This window comes from Cardiocondyla obscurior, linkage group LG12 (assembly GCF_019399895.1).
Source record: "Cardiocondyla obscurior isolate alpha-2009 linkage group LG12, Cobs3.1, whole genome shotgun sequence".
NCBI classification, from domain to species: Eukaryota; Metazoa; Arthropoda; class Insecta; order Hymenoptera; family Formicidae; genus Cardiocondyla; species Cardiocondyla obscurior.
In genome coordinates, this window is record NC_091875.1 from 5,121,840 (window position 1) to 5,141,739 (window position 19,900).

Consider the following 19,900-nt stretch of genomic DNA (forward strand, 5'->3'; position numbering starts at 1 on the left):
ACTTAATTGTCGTGGATTTTAAGCGAATTTAATTTAGACGCGTATATACAGACCCGGCAGATCGCATTAAACTTTCATTTTCAAACTGCCGGGCGGTAGGTGCATGCCTTTTTAATTGTTTGCTCAACTCCGTCCCTTTCGTCGCGCTCGACGTTACATTCGAGCGGAACTGCTCTAATTTTTTCATTATGACGCGCGATACCGTATCATTGGTAAATATACGTCGGTGAGACGAACACCGTAGCAGGCATGCAAGGAACAGCACGAGCTTTCTCACGTTACTTTCCACGGAACGTCCCAAAGCGTACCAAATTCTTTTTGCTACGTTTGCTTCCGGTCCCGCGGCGCTTTCATTGTCATTAAATTTGTAGCGAGTTATCAGAAATTCAAGCAGTCTGAACTTTGACATACAAGTTTCGTTGACATATTAGAATATTTCTGTTACATTTGTTTACTCTTGCCTGAACGTGCAATAAAATAAAGTCTGCAGGAAATTGGAAAAATTCTCATTTCTTTTAATACCGTTCAGTATTCACGAATGGTTTGAAAATTCTGGGGCACAGCGGTAACTGCCAATGTAACATATGACGGGACAATCGCGGTGCCGGCGTTTTCATTTCAGTAAGAAGCATTCCTTGGTCGGAAAAGATCGGTGCGGTGGAGATCGTTCGGCGCGTAGGTACGCATTCACCGCGCGCCATCGCGAATAAACGAGGGTATACGTCGCGCTACATCAAAGGGTTTAGATCGTGGCGCATCGCACCGCATCGCGACGACCCAATTTCGGTCGCCGCGTGCGCGAACGTTAAAGTAACACACGACGGTGCATTTTGAGTACATCCGGCGCGACGCAGCGGTCGTTCGCCGAGTATTCCCGACGCGACCGGCTTCTCCGTAGCGACCCCGTAAATGCCAGAACTCGGTATTGCCGGATGCCGCGTGTCACATCGCCTTTGGTAAGGATATATATCGCGGGAACAAGCGTTTAGGCAATTTTATCCGTTTTATATTTTTTTTTTTTTTTAGTTTGTATTGAATCTTGGGAGTAAACCGCTGACCAAAATTAAGTACACCAATGCCCTCAGCGGTTTACTCCTAGATAGTCATTTAGAAAATTATCGTGATTGCTAAAATAACAGAAAAAAAATAAGGGTCAACAGCATTGCCTCTTATAAAAAAAAAAGAAAGAAACTTTTGAGCGCAGTTGTTGAGAAAACACAGCAGTTTAGCGATTCCGGGGATGAAAACGGCTCTATCAGGCACAAGTGTTGTTTAGTACGTTGATTTTTAATTGCATCACGAGCTCAGGAGTTATACGGCATCTCCTTCTCTCGTTTTCTAGACCAGCCATTAGAGCAGCAATTTTGCACCAATTAAGGGCAGTCATTAAAATCTGCGCGTATAGTTGCAAGCTGTGAGCGGATCGGAGGACGCGAGTCACGCAATGGAGTGTCTGGAATTTCATTTGGACGCTGTTCCGGGCCCGCTATTCCAGACGAATGCGACGTTAATGGCATTAATCATTCCGTCGTCGACGCAGCATGACGACGCGTGTTTCGTTACAGTCGATTATCTTATCGCCGTCTAAACACGATTGAACTCTAATGCTAGTTAAGATCAGCAGCGATCGACATTCAGCGAATGGAAAATGGGTGGCAAATCGTTCAATTGCATCTGCGGTTTCGTGTTGATACCATGTTGCTATCGCTTTGAGTTTTTTTCTTTTTTTTATATTTTTTTTGTGGCAAAACAAATCGATAGAATATGACGGCAGTCGACCCCGTTTAGCCAGACTAACCGATCCCGTCATTAGAACGCGGAGAAAAGCCAGATGTGAATTTAAGGGAAATTTTACAGTTGAAAAAGACACGTCAGTCATAATAATTTCGACCGTAATTTGAATGATTACTCGGACTGGATTAATTCGCGTGGTGCCTTATTCGCGAAGGGATTGCAAATATCTGTGATATATCAAACTGCTTTTCTCCACTTTCTTCGACCGGAAAAGAAAAAAGAAAAAAAAACGACGTCGAATGCACTCGAGGTGATATCGAATTATTACATTTAGCGCGATATTGGATGAAATTATATCTCGCTCATTATATTTCAATGGCAATTGGCACGGAAGGTTCAATTACCGTCACGCGAAAACGAGATACTTTTATTATTCTCAGCCGCGCCGTGATCTCGATGACAATTTATAACAGTTCTCACAATTTCGGGAGATTAAATCGAATCAAGTCAATGGATAAATGGATTCCGGGATATAATATCGAGCGACACGCGTCGGGAATGGAAATGGAAATTCGACGGGGCTCTGTCGAGCGTCCCAGCTCGGTGATCGAGGTGCACGCGTGCGCGCTCGTTCACGCGGATGCATTTCGCGTCACGTGCAACGCTCGACCGTAGGCACTGTGACCGCCGCGTTACGAATGTCTGGACCTCTGATCCAGAACGTCGTACGTAGGTATCTGGGCGGCGTACGTGCCCGCCCGTCTCAGGAATAAAATCGCTCTGGACGATAAATCGATCTCTCCGTTAACCGAGGCGACTTTCCGAACGAACGGCCACGCGTCACGTCGCGCAACCACGTTGCACTTATCGACATGCAGCTTGGATAATAAAAAGCGATGGCGCGTTATGCCTTTGCGACTGCACGGCGCGCAAGGGCATTCTGCATAGTGTGTTGACCCTTTCCTCTCTTGTAGCGGCAAATACCATTGCCACATCCCGACGGTTGCCACAACAAAACGTAACTTTTCCATATGTTGAAGAGACGCGATATGCAAAGAATGGTACTACATTAAAAAAAATTAAAAAAAAAAAATATACGGAAAAGTGTCATATTTGGCTGACAACGTAAAAGCGGATCGGTTTATTCTAAGTAGTAATTAAATTAAAATAAATATTAAATTATATTACCCATCGCAAATGTTTCAGAAACGATTTTATTTTTGTTGCAGGCTCGACCAGCCGGTGACCAGCTCTACGCCCGGAATGGACAACAAAAAGGTAATTTATTTCTTACATTTATCAATAATAAACGTACGATAATTTATATCATGTGCTTCCAAAATTACATTTAAGTACGTTAGGTTTTTTTTTTTTTTTTTTTTCCCCCGCGAAAACGCCGTAGATCGAATTTATTTTCACGAAGACGGTAAAATTACGCGTGATAGAGAACTGACGGGTCGCTGTAAATAACGGTCGTTGCCGCGATCGATTATTACTTACTGTTCGATACCGCAATGTTTAATGAGTTGTATGCCACCCGCTGGTCTTTATGTGGCAAAGGTTTAGCGACCATCCGGTACTACTCTGCCAATTAGAAGCATCGCTCGAATTAGCGTCGCGCGACTCGCCGATCACCTAGTTGGCGATAATGGCGAGCGATACGAATCGGCGCCCGTGATTTAATTCGACGCTCGCCGTGGAACGAGGAACGAAAGCGGCGGGATGGGAAGAGCGAAAGTTTGCCGCGAGAGTTCGACCGCTTTTCCCGTCCCGCGGAAACCAAGTTTTCCTCGGGATCGCCGAACCCTGGGAGTTTCGTCTTTTTTGGCCGAGCTCGCTCGCGCCCGCTTCCGTCGTCGAGGAACTGCGCGCGAGCAGCTCTCTCTCGTAATTTAACGGATTACCCGGGCGACTCCTCTTCCGTGTCCGGCTTTTTCGTGGCACGGCGAAAAGCTCGTATAGGAGAAATTTCACGAATGAGACGGACGACTGTACGCGCGCTAATGTTCTCTCTCGCGGCGATTCCCGATGCGTGACGTTTGACGAGGATCGCATCCCTCCTCGAGAAAAGATCAATCACGAGAAAACTCTCCTCCCGTATCGACAATGCATGCGTTATTTGACGTGTCTTCCGGCAGAAACAAATGCTTTCAACGGTGCAGTCCTTCCATCGGGCGTGTAAAGTTAGCCTTTGTACGTGCATTGGAATTCCATAGTTCTGTTTAGAGTTTCAGCTTCCTTTTGAAGAGTTTAAAAGTACTTTCATAATTATAGAAAGAGTTCTGACATTTTTTTAAATAAAAATAAAAAAAAAAAAGAAAAAGATTTTAAAAACGAGAGACTAACTTTATTTAATTTTTCTCTTTTTCTTTTTCGGTCCAATCGCTTCATTTATATCAGAACTTTTTCTATAATTATAAAAGTACTTCTAAATTCTTCAAAAAAAAGCTAAAAAATTAATAATAATAATAAAACAGAATTAGGGAGTTTGAATGTACGGGGGCTAATTCTATACGCCCCCTTTCATTTGCGATTTCGAATCTCTCGCTACGCACGATACACTCGATACACGCGAGCGTGTTATACACATACGTTTGTCGTTTGCGAGTTCCTCAAAGAAACGTCCGCGCCACTTTGTATTCTTGAAAAATACAATCCGTGTTATCGGTGTTTCTAAGAGCGTCAGAAAACTACAAGCGTACCAATCGAGGAGAAACAGGGCGCTTTCCAGAATCTCTTCCCGTTCTCTCGTGTCCTTAGATAAAACGAATCTACGGATTTCTTGTTGATGAAAACCTTTCCGAGATGTGAAATCTGGCAGGCGTCGCGTTTGAGAGCGTGAAAACGCCGGTACGAGAGCACATCATCGCGTATAACGTTGTCAAGGTTTTCCTAACGCCGCACGCTTTTCCGATGGATTTTCTCGACGCTTGTAAACTTAAATTCGCGAATAAATTTGCGATTTACAGTTGTGGAACTTTTAATTGCGTTCAGAATGAGAAGAAGAGTATTAGGAAATGGCACGTTCGTTCTACATCGTAAGGTGCTTCCTTATGGCGCCACTTCCCGAACAATATTAATGCTAACGTTCCACCGTTCGATACAGCGATATTTCGCCGCTCCGCGCAATATTCCCTGTGAAGGGAACATGCGAGCGTCGCAAATATGTAAACTATTTTTCGTCGTCGGGTGCACTCGGGGAGATGTCTCGTAAAATTTCAAGGGAAAAACGGAAAAGCAGGTGGAACCGGACGAGATATAGCGAGCGGTAAATTATTCATTTCCACGTCAGGAATGGAGTTTCGAGTGTTTCCCACGACCCTCTCCAATCTTTTGTGCCGAGACCGATACGCTACCGCTCTTTTGCGCATGTATTTTTAAATCTGATGGGAAGGCGGAGGGAAATCGATAGCGAGCTGCATAATACACCGGTCTATTTCGAGGATTAAATCCGACTGGACTTTGGAAAGGCACGTGTACGTCATTGAAAATGCATCTGTCCAATACGCGTTTACCGAGCAATTATTTAGCGATTATTTTATTTATCGTGTACCACAAGTATTTTTCTTACTTTATTCCTTCCCCGATAAACGTCACGAGAGGACGAATTTAACGTTCGAATGACGATCGCGCCGAACACCCAGCGATACTTTCTTCCTTTTTTCGTTGCTTTTCATTATCCGACAGACGTTTCGTAGTGGCGTGACAAAATTTTTGTCGGCCAACAGTAATTTTGTATGATAACGTAGCGCTTCGGCAATCGGGAAAACGGATTTCGATCAGTCGTATTCGAGAAGACGCCGGGAATAAAAGATGCCGAGATCTCAGCCGAATGCTGATCGCGCCGAGCGAGAAAGATTCCAAATTTCATCGGTGATTTATTGCCTCCACTTTTCTATCTTCATCCCGCGAGCTCGCGTTCACGGTGTATGTCCTTTGCGTTTAGAAAATTGCTTCGAAATTATTCAATAATACCTTATTTCAACGTGCCGCGCGATATGACATCTTCAATATCTTATATCTAATAAACAACGTCACGTTTCGCGCATTTCTCAACGTATTAAAAAAAAGTCGCGACGAAATATCTAATAATTTTTACATATTGTACGGATGACGTTTCAAAATTGTTTAACCCAATTTTTTATTCCTTTTTTTTTTACTTTAACTTTAAGCTCTTTAAGGCATAGAATATTTGGTAAGTTGAATTTAATCAACGTTAGTGTAACGTCGCTTAGCGTCTTATGACCGTTGTAAATGGGCCGTTTTGATAGGAAAGGATGCGTTTTACAGATTGTCCAGTCGAACACGCCACCCGCCGTACCTGTTCAAGTACGTAGCAAACACGATGGCTCGGGGGTGGCGGCTTCCGTATCGGGGGTGCGCAGACGGAGCGGCCCTCAAGGGGGTCTGCGCTCGCCCGCCGCGAAAAGGCCCCTTTCCGCCCCCGTTGCACTGCAGGGATGGTTGCATAAACAGGGCTCGGAGGGTCTCATGTTGTGGAAGAAACGATGGTTCGTCCTCTCCGAGTACTGCCTCTTTTATTACAAGGGTAAGTCCGCCATTTATATTTATTTCGCGCACTTGAGTGCTTTTTATCTCGCTACCAGCAAATGCTCTCGGGTATAACGGCGTTGTTGTATTAATAATGATATGCAATGATTATAATGGGCTTTATTAGTCGAAACGTTATTACTCATTCGGCATTCAGTTTAGTAACACGGCAGATGTAACGTTTATTCGGCGCGTAATTATCAATCGACATTATGGGCTGAAATAATCATTAATAATTATCCCAGAAGCTCCTATTAATCACCGATCTGACGAAAATTATTAAGTTAATTATTGGTATAAATAAGTTCTCTTTCTTTCTCTTTCGCATCGATTGTTTCGTGTGAATTGGACAAACGGGGACAAACGCAGTTGTGCTGATCATTTCGTCCAAAATTAATTCAGACTGAAATTTTGGCTTATCCGAAACGCAACGATAATTCAATTCGTTCACTGATATGTTTGTTAGAGTCATGAGAGTTAAACAGTAATCAGTGAAATACTAAAGAAAGAGCTTTATGGTTTCTTTTTTTTACGATTAAAAAATTAAATCACAAAAGTTAATATCGCGACAATGCGCAGTGCGAACGCGTGTGTTTCACGAGTGATGTAAAATTAAACTTTGTAATTTGATTTAGAAATAAGACCAGGGTGATTTTTGCAGCTTTAACTACAACGTAACAATTTACTAATTTTCAGGCCCGGAGGAGGAGAAACTTCTAGGTTCGATATTACTACCTTCGTATAGAGTTACCGTCTGCAAACCCGAGGACAAAGTCAACAAGAAGTTTGCCTTCAAGGCCGAACATGCGAACATGAGGACTTACCACTTCGCGGCAGATAGTCGGGAGAGTATGAACCAGTGGGTGAACGCTCTGACTCTGGCGACGCTTTTGCAAGATCCTAGCCCGTAAGTTCTCCGCATGCATTTTTAACTTGCCCCTGCAAAAATAATCGATATAAATTGAGTGTCTTTTTTTATTTTATTTCATTTTTTTATTTATTATTATAATAATCACTCTCGCTTTCTACTACGTTTCACGCGAGCGTCTCGATTCTCCATATAGCGTATCTCTCTTTGTGAAAATAATCCCTCGGTTTTGTACTCTCCCTCACTCGTTATTTTCTTCCGTATTCCATTTCGTATTCGTACGGCTCCGTTTTACGCATCGTGCGCACCTGTATTTTGTCCGCATGGAAATTTCGTTCAATTTTCCTTATTCTTTATAGTTGACCTCGTTTTCGACACACGCGTAATAATTTTTCAAAATTCATGAATTCCAAAACTTTCGAGTATTATTAAAATTTTGCCATATCTGTCACAGACTGCTTCTCTTTCTCTCTCTCTCTCTCTCTCTCGTTCTCAAGTCAGCGTGCAAATAAAAGGTCCGCTCTTATTCTTACGGCGAAATCTCCTGCCATTGTCTTAACTCCGCTCGTTGTCTTGAAAGTTGTCATTTTTTAAGACGACATCGCGGCATTAAGATCTGTCTGGAGATGCTCGCGAAAATCCCGAAATTAGCCCGGCATCGTGGCGGGGTGACGATGAACATCCCTTTGATGCACCAGAAGGAAACTCGAATGGCAACGGCTACTGGCATTTATTTGCACGCGAAAATATCGCAATGCGGTCGTCGCTGCGGAGCATCTGTCGTTCGCGCGTTATCGCGGTGTAACTAACCAACTCGTTAGTTAGTTAGTTAGTTTCTCGAGAGTTATTCGACCCCGCGAGATACTGCTGGCGGATGAGTCTGGGTTGGTCCGTTGTCCATTAGCACGTCGTCAGCGACATGCCGACGCTGCACCGGACAACGGACGCTTGTTTCTCATGACGCTTTGTCTTTATTTTTCTTTATCTTTTTTTTTTTTTAGTTAAAATTCTATTTGTATGATTCCACTCTCTGTCTCTCTTTCTCTCATTCTTAAAAATATTTTGGAACATTGCGCCGCTTTAAACGTACTTGTTAAGCTAATGTTAAGAATTAATTTTTTTTCCGCTTAATAATTTATTAATGATCCTGAATTGATTTTCAATTTAGATCGATACTCTTTTTATTATAACCCTACGATTTCTTAACTGCTGAATTTCCGATTGTCAAGTTAATTTCGATTTTTAACGTAAAATCTTTCTCGGTTTTATAATTACCAGTGCGGGCGAGGCCGCGGTAGTTATAGAGATAGCGCAGGACGGCGAACGAAGTGCTCGGCCTAGCGTCTCGTCGATTTCGTCGATCCTGAATCAAAGCGCCGACGACAGCGACTCCGGCTTCCATGGCTTCCAATCGCGCGACGATCCTAGCCATGCCTCTAACAACAACTCCAGCCCGAATAGCGCGAACACTGCCTCCTTTCCAAACCTCAGCGGTAGCAACAGCAATGGCAATTCCGCCAACAACAATCACGCAAGTGATTCGGGTCATCCGATGATGAACGGCTGGGTGCAACAGTCGCCGCAGTACGGTCAGCCAGGCACTTCGCAGCCGCAGCCGCAGCCACAGTCGCACCAGCAATACGGGCACTTGCTACCGTCGCAGCCGCTGCAGCCAGGCCACTCGCACCAGCACCAGGCATTGCTTCATCATCACTTGCCGCATCAGAATGCGCTTCCAATTCATCAATCGTCGCATCCGCACAAACACGTGGTTCAGCAGTCGCCGCAACAGCAGCAGCCTCAACATTCCGCCGCCGGCAACGTTCAGACGATGCAGCCTATGCCTCGGACGAAATTCGGACAGCCGATTTACGCGAACGCGCCGCCAAAGCCTAGAAGACTGACGGACGGCTCCACGGAGTACTCGACGCCGTCGCCGGACGTTGAGTACCGGAAGAGCCCGGTATCGCCGGACGTAACGGTGACCAGCAAGAGCCCGATGTCGGATTACGAAAGGAGCAACACGATCTACGGCATGCGGATGAATCAGTCGTCTCAGCAAAGCTTGCGAATCGACAAATCGGGTTTGAATTACTACGGCCAGACCGTCCAGCTGACCGAGAGGAGGACCCCGGACACGTACGGCCGCAGCGCGAAGCCGAGGAGTAGCAACAGAGGCAACGGTGACTACGAAGAAGTTTACGGCACACCGCAACTTTATCAAAGACCCGCGGGACCGGTGGGTTACACTAAGGGCGCATCACCGGCGCCTATTCCCATCCCTGTGTACGCGCAGCAACATCTACAGCAACTGCACTCTCCTCTCACACCACCGAACAGTGAGTCTTTGTACATTTTTGCTTTATTCATTATCATTTTTCTTTTTTTTTTTTTTTCGTTTTTAAGGCAATTCTTACAAAGGCTCGTAATTAGTACGACCAGCATTTTACTCCGGAATAGTAATTTTCTCTCGAAAGAGAAAAAAATGTGAAAATATTTTACGCGTTTATAACAATTTCTTTCTGAATCACAAAGCGGGGACTTCTTAGCAGACCGTCGTGAATTCGCGTTGAAAAAAGTTACGGGAGATACGATATACATGTATGCATATTGTTGAATAACGAGGATATAAATCCTAAAGTAAAAAAGGTAGAAATAATTTCTTTAGTAATTTTGCAGTGTTGTCATTAACGGGTTGCTGGTATCAGTTTTAAAATGCAAAAAGAATTCATTGTCCTAAAATCCTTTGAAATCTGTTGAAGAGTTGATTTTTTTTTTTAAGTATTGCAAGCGAATATTAATTTAGCAAGAGCATAAAATACTATTCAAGTTAAAAATAATTTTAAAATTAAAATAAATACTAGATTATATTCTCTTTCCACGCATCGTTATTTTTTTATAACAAAATTAATCTTTATAATAAGTTACAAAACAATACATGATAATAATTAAATCAATTACAAAAATATATTAATAAACAATCGAATTAGATCTTTCCTATCTGATAATATAATATCTAACAGCAATAATCGTCGCGTGAATTTAAAGTTCAATTTTTTTTTATTACACAAATTATACGTAGTGCGTGTTAAAAGGAATGTCGGATAAAGCTTTTACCTAGCTAAGAGCAAAGCGCGATAATAAAAGAAAGATGTTTGTGATTTATCTTCTTTAGTAGCAATGGTGAGACAATCTAGAACTCAACCGCCGCCACGACCACATAGCGCGGACTTCCTCGAGTATGAGGCAGCAAGACGACCCCAGCAACAGCCCGCGCTATGCGAGAAGCCTCCGGATCAACAAAGACGCCCGCAGAGGCCTAAATCCAGCTTAGACATAGTGAATCCGTCAGACACGACCAACGACGGTTACTTCTACTCCGAAGAAAGGTATAAGCGCGTAAAAATTCTTTATCGCGTCGGTGTAGAAAAAAAAAAAAAATGAAAAATTTTAGGAGAGACATTCAATTCTCGCTCGCGCGTGTGTGCTTTAGGTACGCGGCGCAAATGCGGCAATCCGCGGTATTCTTGCATCAAACTCCTCAGCATTATCAGCAGCAGAGGAATCAGTCCCTTTCACGCGCCACGATGCAGCCGAAACTGCCGGGTATTCGCGATAACACCGACGAAAGTAGAATATCCACGTTACCGGATTCAGCCTGTCCCGCTTTGAGACGCACGCAGCGGGATCACGTACATCAGCAACACACGCTGCCCGCTCAGTCGCTGACGCAGAGACATTCCGAGTGAGTCACCAGTATACTGCCCGAATAAATAATTGCACCGTTTTCGAGAACCTCTCAAAAGTTCCAATTGAATAATTAAAGAAAATAATATTTATTTTAAAACCATATGCACGTACGTGCATATCTTTTTTTTTTTTTTTATGAAAGGTTAAATGCATAAATTTTAAATAGACATAGCGTACATCAATGAATATTTTAAATGTTAAGAAATGAATTTTTAAAGTATACGTACTGACTCAATTTTTCTCTACTTCGTCGACGTTTTAAAATAATTTTTAAAAAAAGCTATTATAAACCGCAATTTAGAATGTTATCAAAATAAACGAAAATGATCAGTGTATTTATAAAAGAATTTCCTCTCTCAAAATTTACGAATCAAAATAACGCATTTATACATCATATTCTCTCGTATCAATTAATGGATTAAACTTAATATTTGGTTACTAATAATAACCCGCAGTGATTAAAAAAAAAAAAAAAAAAAGTACGATCAATCATTGTTTCTACCAGGATAATGGGCACCGATCCGAAACTTCGGAGATCTTTGCGCGAGAAAAGCAGCGAGCCGAACGGTCGTGAGACGCTTCCATACGCCGAGGACAACACAATTCCTCGTAGAATACGCGGCGAGTACGACGGGTGGGGAAGAACTGCGGGTCAGGGTGCCCACGGGACCCACATCGCTCAGACGTGTCACGCCGGACACGCAGGTGCCAGCAGACGATGGAGCGAGCAGCAACAATTCTGCAGATCAGCGTCGGCGCGTCTGCCAAGGACACGATATCCCGCCACTCTTGATCCCGACGACGACGACTACGCCGAGAGGTCCTCCGAACAAGACTCGCGGGATGGTGAACGCAAAATTCAGCAGGTAAAAGAAGCTGCCTTCGTAAACTTTAGTTCCCCCGCTTTCCCAAGAAACCTTATAACACTCCGTTGCGCTGTCACCATTATTGCTGTTATCGCTGCATTTTGAACGCATCGATCGCGAACTTATAAGACTTCTAAAGAAAATTGACGCGCGTCCTCATTTTATTTTCCAAGAGTTAAGTTTTCACTTCTACGCGAGTTAAAAATTTTACTTAAATACGTAAAGTGTTTGTATATAAATTTGCAACGATGATAATTCGTGATATATAAGTGGATTAGTTTCTCGATGTGAAAGGTACGTACATTATCGAATATGTCTAAGCGAATTTCTCCAAAGCCGCTTTCGGTATCACGGAAAAGCGGAGATGAGTCAGAGCGATACGCTTCCTCGAATCAAATACCTGTAGATGGGTCATCAACATTGCTCGTATCAACTTGTATGCACGTGCATACATACAAGACTGCCGTGTCAGTAACATCAGTGGACAAGCGTGATTCACGCGATAGCCCGTTGCATAGCTGCACACATCTTACGTCATCCTAACTCTCCCGCGTCTTTGCTTTCACCGTCATTCACTCAATGGTTGTCATTGCTATTACGTTACTCACGTCGTATTAATAATTTCTAATAAAGCCCTTTTCGCTTAAATTTTCAAATTCTATAATCGGGAGTTTAAAATTATTTATCGTAGATATTGATATTAATTTCTCTTTACCGATGACATTTCGACTAACGTTATGACTAATTTTATTTTTTATTTTTTTTAATTTTTTTTTTTTTTAGCGCGAAGAATCGATGAAGCGATTACTGGAATGGAAGCAGCGCATGCTGCAATCGCCGTTGACGCGAAAGCCATCCGGCTCGGCCAGTCGGGGCAGGACACAAAACGATCTTTCAAGTTACTACAAGCAACAGGCACTGCTGGATTTGGCAGCGCACGAGGCCGCCGTGGCGGAGGGTCGTCACTCTCGGAGGCGGGAGGACGGGCATCGCTCGCATGTCAGGAGTAAAAGCTCGGACGGCCGTAGGACTGCCGTTAACGTGCCACGATACAACAGCTATTCCAGCGATGATGAAGGTAGGGCTAGCTCGCCTGAACTTATCATATAAATAGTAACTTCGGTTGCCCTGCGTAAACGAGGGACTCGGTCGAAATATTAAAGCTCGCGCGCGGCAGACGATTACCTCACTTTTAAAGAGGATATATGTAATTAGGATTCAGCATTCTCTCATCGAAAATAAACATGCTCGAATTATCGAAAAGATGATGTTTTTGCATATGTAAATTATCTTTGGAAAAAAATTAAAAAAAAAAGGGAACGAAAAATTGATGAATTTTTGTATCAAATATTTTGATCGCGTCGAGTCCCTCGAAAACGCTTTATTTGTGTGTTCAATTAGTAGTAGATAATTGACCTCAACTAAAATTAATTCAAATTCTAACATAATGGTATTTAATTGCTAACACGGTGAAAAATCCATGTATATTTGCTCGCGGAAATAAAGGGAATTTATTTTTTTTTTTATATTTTTTTTTATTTTATTTTTTTTTTTATAAAAACGCACGTCGAGAATTGCATATTTTGTGAATGGTTTTCGTTACCGTACAATTGAAATATGTCAAGTGATTTTATGTCTATCCTTTCCTTTTTGTTGTAAATAAAATTGCAAGCATGTTTATACTTTTATCAGTGACATGTAAAAAAAAAAAAAAAAATATGTGTCGTAGTTTAACGCAAATATTTACCCCGATTGTGCGAATAAATGCAATTAATGCAAGGCATCTGAATTATTCCTTACGAATTGCAAAACGTTGCAAAATCGTTGCTTTTCTTTCATTTTTATTTACTAACATAATCGTCATGGAACCGATTAACGAAACTGTATCACTTCAACGAAATGTGAAATAACGATGTAATAAGAGGAAATTAAAAAGCTGGATATCTGCGAGCGTTTTTCCACGGGGCTCCTTCTATCTGCTGCTGTTGGGTCTAAGCTGGCTGGTGAATGGGAACGATTAACAATCTTAAAACCTACCTGTCTAAATGATCGAATATCGATATCCTATGCGACTTACCATCGACCGTAATCAGATTATCGTAGAAGATATGGGTCAGCATGGCATGCCAAAGAATTTCACTAACACTACTTGCCGTAGTTACGCAATTACGATCGCTACCTTCCAGCTCGCGTATTTCGCTATCTACTGATTAACAGTAAAGCCAGATCGGTCGATTATCGAGATCATTGCATCAATTACGATCGAATCGTGCGACAAGAAACTTATATATATATTTTTTTAATACTTTAATATTTATTTTTAAATATTATTTGCTGTAAAATTTGACAATTATAAATTTTTTTAACTCGCAAAATTTGTTTAAATATTATAATCGTATATATAAATTCAACTTAAATTATTTATAATTTAGGTAAATAAATATTTTTGGTATTCAATGCAATGATCATCGATGTCTCTGTCGCGCTTAACAAGTTTGCTTAAAATTATCTAATGGGCATAAAAATTGGAATGTATAAACGAAGCTGGGGTGTTTTTCTCTTATGCATATATATAAAACATACATACACGTACATTCGCAAGTAACGGACGAACTCGTGTCTTTGTGTTTTGTAACAAACAAATCAGAGCTGGGAGATGTCCGGAGGAAGCGCTCGCGCAGACCCACGCATGCAGGAAGGAGCCCCCGGCACGTCGGCGACGATCGGTCATCGACGTCCGCCGTCCAGGAGGTCACGATACTCGGAACCGGCCGCACAAACGTTAATCCGACCCCGCAGTCGCAAACTCTTAATACTCGCAAAACGAATCCGGGGAGCACGCTTTCCTCGTTGGGTGGTATACCGCCGGACGCGGGTTACGACGAGGTCAGCTTTCCGCCAATGATGAGAAACAACTACGCATACGCATCGTCCTCGGCGGACAGGCAGCCGTCGTCGAGGAAATCGGATCCGGAAACTACCTTCGAAGATCCCGCGGTCAAACATAAGACGCCGAAAAAGCCGCTGGGTATTTTGAAGACGTCGACCGCCTACGGTTTTGACCAGCAGAAATACGACGGGCAGCAAGCTAGCAAAATTGAGAGTAACAGACCCGAAAATTTGTGCGGTTATCGAACTAACGAATCTTGGCACGTCCAGAAGAACGTACAGTGGGACTCGAAAGACGACAACGACGAATGGGATCCCGGCATCGATGAGAGCAAAGTTATAAAAGAATTTTCTTATCAGTATATTAATCCCAAGAAAGTGCTGCTGCCGTCGAAAATGGAGGAGGAAAGCGAGAAATTCGAAACTATGAATCTGGTGCAATGTAGAATTAGATCTTTCGAAATGAGCATGGATGGCGCCAACGCAGCAAAGGAAGTATTGACCATGCAAGAACCGTTGAAGGTTTCGCCATTGCAGGCGACCGAGGCTCACGTCTCGAAGCTTGATTGCGCTAACAAACCTCCATCCGTCATACGTAGCTTCGCGCTGGGAGATACAAACGTTTCAGAAAACGCTTCCCAGCATAAAAATGTCGAAGAAGGACACGCGAAACAAGCTTCGACCGACAGTAACAAATCGGTCAAAGATCTTTTAGCGGATTTTGAACGGAAATCGCAACAAGTTAATCAGTCAAAATCTGAGAAGCGGCAGGAATTAAAAAATCGCGGTAATTACGACGATAATGAAACGTTACGTTACGATATCGAAAATAATTTAAATTGCCAGGATAGAAACAACGAAAAAATAAAATTTGCTGAGAAAAACGAAAATATTACGCAACATTTTGCTTTAAATACTCTCTATGGAGATGCTGCACAATTGCAAAATCCTGACGAGTCTCTGCAACAAAACGAAATGCTCGATTTAAAAGAGAATTTAACAGAACAACAATGCGTGCCATCAACTGATTTAAATATTATTCAGAGCTCTAATTGTGCCAGAACAAGCATGACCGAGTCATTGTTAACGCACAGCGATCAATTCTGTATCGATAACGATTCTGTTAATTCTATTTTAAAGCAAGACGAAATTAACAGCGAAGATCACTACCTGCCGATGTCTCCGAGGAAGGCTATACTAGATCCTAACAACGACGACAGGCCGAATCCTAAAATAATGGAGAGTTTATTCGCCAGTCTGCAGCACGAGGAAAGTTCGTACGTGGAAATGGCGCAAAACGGAATGAATCGCTCTCTTTTGGCGCCGAACGAAGACGCCGGAAAGCACGATTCCGGTGATTATTCCACGCTGGACGCATCTCACTACGAGCTCGTCTGTGTGTCGGATAACAAGATAGAGCCGGTATATATGGAGGTAAATCAATTGTCCGAAAAAGAAGAAGAAGACTGTGGTAAAACGTCTTCGATGAAAAAGAGCAGCTTCAGCGAGAACTTGCCGCACTCCAGAGGCGATCTGCCTGATATCCTGACGGCGCTTAAATCCGATAGCTCCGACGCCGATGACGAATCGTCGAAGGATCTAGATTCTATCGACGCGCCGCGACATCCGCGATTTAGTTTATCTGACACTTTTCGGCCGGCCTCTTACTATCTCGGAGCTACGCGCAATATGATCGCGGAATTACACGACTCGTCGGACAGTGAGCTTGTATCGCCGCCGCCGATACCGACCTCCCCACCTCCGCTGGATGATTTAGATTCGCTGGACATGCAGGAATCTTTGGAAATAAAGAAAGTCTTGCCGCAAGTCGCTACAGCCAAGGATAATACATTGAATCGTGAGTCTCCAAAATCTTGGAATAAACCAGTAGGTCAAGTGGAAACGCATAGACCACCGTCAAGATTTTCCGATGCGACTATCAGTTCGACCTTCAGAGATAGCAGGATATCATTGGAGAGCGCATCCGGAAGCGATTCGATCGAGCTGAGAAATCCAGAGGAAGAAGCTCGACACAGACAGTTGAAAAGAAGGCCGGTTAGCGACGACGTTTGCGAGGTTTTAGATAGTTTAGACGAATTAGAATCGTTAGGAAGTCGCTTCGATGGTGCGAGCATCGATCTCGATCAATATTTAGAGGAACTGCAAGCTCGAAATGCTTTCAACGTGGATCTTTACGCGAAGGATTTAAGTTACAACGGCATCTACGGATTTAACGAAAATATGCTCGTGGTTGATAAGCTGCAAAAAACCACGTGTCAAGATTTATCAAGGAAGATGAAATTAATGTCTAGCAATCTCGATCGGCCGTTCGATTATTCCGACAAAAATAAAACCGGTTCGGCGAGCAGCTTGCCATCTATGAGAGTATCCGATCTACCACCGACTCATCAACACTCGCAATCTTTTACAGGCGACGCGCATTACGAAAATGTTACAAGCTTTTCGCCGCTTCGCGGCTCGCCGGCGATTCGTCCGAATAGCGAGCCGCCGCGCGACATCGTTCACAGGATGCAGAGTACGTCTCAAAGCATTAACGCGCTTCCGATTTCTCACAGCAGGGACTCTAGTTACTCGAACACGTCGGTCGCGGCGTCTATTTCGACGTCCATGGCTTGTCAGAGGCCAGCTAGCGCGCAATCGTCAATGCATTCCCCTGTCAGCGCGTCCGTGTCCTCGGTAAATCATAATAGCGCCCTGGCGAGTATGTTGCAGAACGTTAACGCGTATTCCGAGCAGAGATTCCCGAATCATTCGCGATCCGCCAGCCACGACAACGCTTGCGTGCGACACGTGTTGCCGAACCATCGATCGACTTCCAGTCAGGACTCGAGTCATTATCCCGGTTCGATGCAGATGCAGACCGCAAATCCTGTTCTACAGCAATCGTATTTACCAAACGCCGGCGAGCAGCGTGTTCAAAGCGATCAATCGGGAGCGCCCTATTACTATTCCGACCTCCAGGCGAGTGTCAACAGCGTGGACATCGAGCTGACTAAACCGATGATCGGTCATACTTCGCGATTGCCTCAGCTAAACAATCAAAGAGACGACGCCGCGATCGGCTTGAATAAGCGAAATGATATCGGCCGTATAGTGAACCCGATTGCGCGGCAAATGCCACGGCAAATTCAAGTGGACGACATAGACGAGGCCAGGCGCATCGCCGCGGAATTGAGGCGGACAACTTGCCAATTGCTAGGTGACAATAAAGCCGCTCTCGTGGACAAGAGAAACTTTTACGAGGCTGACACGCTGCGTCGAGTCAAGTCTACCGATCCATTGCCAGATGTATCTCTGCCCGAGGCTAGAAACTTATATCCCCACGGTCTTAGAGATAAGTCCGTTAATCCAGGCAGCATCGATAGCACGGAGCCGACGCTCGTCACACAAACGTCTCACCGTCGGTCAAGATCCCTTGAGGGATTACTCGACGATGTCGGCTTGCAAAATTTAGTGGAGCAACGAAACCGGGCTAATCGAGCGGTCGCAACGGCGACAGCGGTAACCACGACGGCCTCCTCCAGCCAGGTCGAAACGATGGCGCAAAATTTGCCGACGCCCGACGATCGTAGTACGACAGCCGACAGCAATTTCAATACCGAGGATCCTTGGGAACAAGATAGCCTGTGGTGCGAGAACCTGAGGAGGGTGAGCCTACGAAACGCCAGATCTCTGGATAATCTAGACAGTCCGCCGAGACCCGGGAGATGCGGCGACGCGAAGTCACGCGGTAGAATCACTCGTGGTGCGACTTACGTAAACGACAGTATCGCTTTACGCGAGGAGGAATCTCCGTGCGGCGAACGACCGCGAGTCAAGCGCAGGACGAATAAGGATCATCATACGCGAGAGCGGCCGATCGAGGACGACGAGGACGTCGCTTACGAGGCCTTGTCGATGGAGGTCGGCGCGGGCGGCTACGTGTGGGATCCGCAAAGTAAAACTTATCGCAAACCTACCGCTACGGACAGAAATCATTTTTTAGAGGACGGCAACCTTCCCCCGGCTCGCTCGATCCCGGACGTCCGGATGTCCGCGACGTCGTTCGAGCTCGACCGAGAGAAGCTCCGCCAATGGGATTTGTTGTCGAGCGCCTGCTTACTCCAGGAGCAGCAGCGCACCTCGATGGCGGACTCGGGGCGAGGGTTGCCGGTCGCGGAACAACCTGGAGACGCTCACGATTTACGGCTCGCCGTCGTCGCGGCGATGACGATGACGACGGCGGCGAATGCGACGACGACAACGGCGACAACGACAACGACGCCGACGACAATGATGACGACGCCGACGATAACGGCGACGGGCACGATCGACAACGAGCGAGCGGACGTTATCGTAAAACCAGTCGATATCGCGGATGTACGCGACATCTTGCCCACGAAGATGCCGATCAAGAGGCAGGAGCCGTGTAAACGGGCTGCAGGTGAGTGGCTCCTCAACAACGCTGGAGTGTACAGACAGTGACTGTGACTAAGGCCGTGTTCCAAATCGCCCGACTACCGCCACACGATCGGCCGACCACCTTGTCTCACGTAACCACGGATTCTAGTGCGATAGTGTTTAATCCTAAACAGTAGATGCTATCACGTAAGCGGCGTTTCCACAAATATTTTTTTTTTTTCGGTGCCGCAAGCTTTGCGACAAGTTTTTTTTTTAAGAATTAAAAAAAAAAAAGAGAGAGCTAATTACTTGTCCCGACTGTTATTATTTTATAATCGAATATCTCGACGAACGATTCACTTCGGATCGAAGACTGCCATTTTCTTTTTAAACTTTTTATATTATTTAAAATGAAAGGCGACAGCGGACGCAAAAGTATTAATTTAGCTGAGGGGGTAATCGATTATAAAGCTCGCTCTTTAGGATTAAACTCGGTGTTTTCGCTGCCAAATGTACCTGCGTTTGCGGTGGCTTGCACAGCAATGCAGCCACTTCTTTGTCCTTGTTAATTATCAACCAGGCCGTGATCCATTTCACATTCATTCGCCGTGATTCTATTTTCTTTGCCAGTTCTTTTTTTCTCGTATCCTTAGGATCAGTTTGAATAACGCAGACGTAACTTCAAACGAGACGCGGATAAAAAAAATTGTGCTGTCGATAAGACTTGGAACACGGCCTGGTGCGCGACTGTAAGTGTGAGTGCGTTTGCAAGACGATTAAAAACGCGGCTTAGTTTGTCGACTATTTATTTACTGTGATTATTCACGGTAACTATGGGCAA

General features: G+C 44.2%; 1 protein-coding gene across 12 annotated transcripts in view; it reads left to right on the top strand.

The window, feature by feature from the left end:
- Positions 1 to 19,900, top strand: part of LOC139107072 (uncharacterized) — a 100,005-nt gene that overhangs the window by 43,603 nt on the left and 36,502 nt on the right. For 9 of the 12 annotated variants that reach the window (XR_011546464.1, XM_070664330.1, XM_070664331.1 and 6 more), the window contains 9 exons: positions 2,964 to 3,012; positions 6,025 to 6,283; positions 6,982 to 7,192; positions 8,432 to 9,492; positions 10,305 to 10,542; positions 10,647 to 10,898; positions 11,409 to 11,769; positions 12,553 to 12,847; positions 14,417 to 19,102. Coding sequence is in view for 11 of the 12 variants with exons in the window: in XM_070664330.1 (XP_070520431.1) it covers positions 2,964 to 3,012; positions 6,025 to 6,283; positions 6,982 to 7,192; positions 8,432 to 9,492; positions 10,305 to 10,542; positions 10,647 to 10,898; positions 11,409 to 11,769; positions 12,553 to 12,847; positions 14,417 to 19,102 (7,412 nt within the window). In the remaining variant the exon portion in view is untranslated. The remainder of the gene's footprint in view (positions 1 to 2,963; positions 3,013 to 6,024; positions 6,284 to 6,981; positions 7,193 to 8,431; positions 9,493 to 10,304; positions 10,543 to 10,646; positions 10,899 to 11,408; positions 11,770 to 12,552; positions 12,848 to 14,416; positions 19,103 to 19,900) is intronic. The other 3 variants (XM_070664341.1, XM_070664332.1, XM_070664333.1) reach the window with 2 other exon arrangements.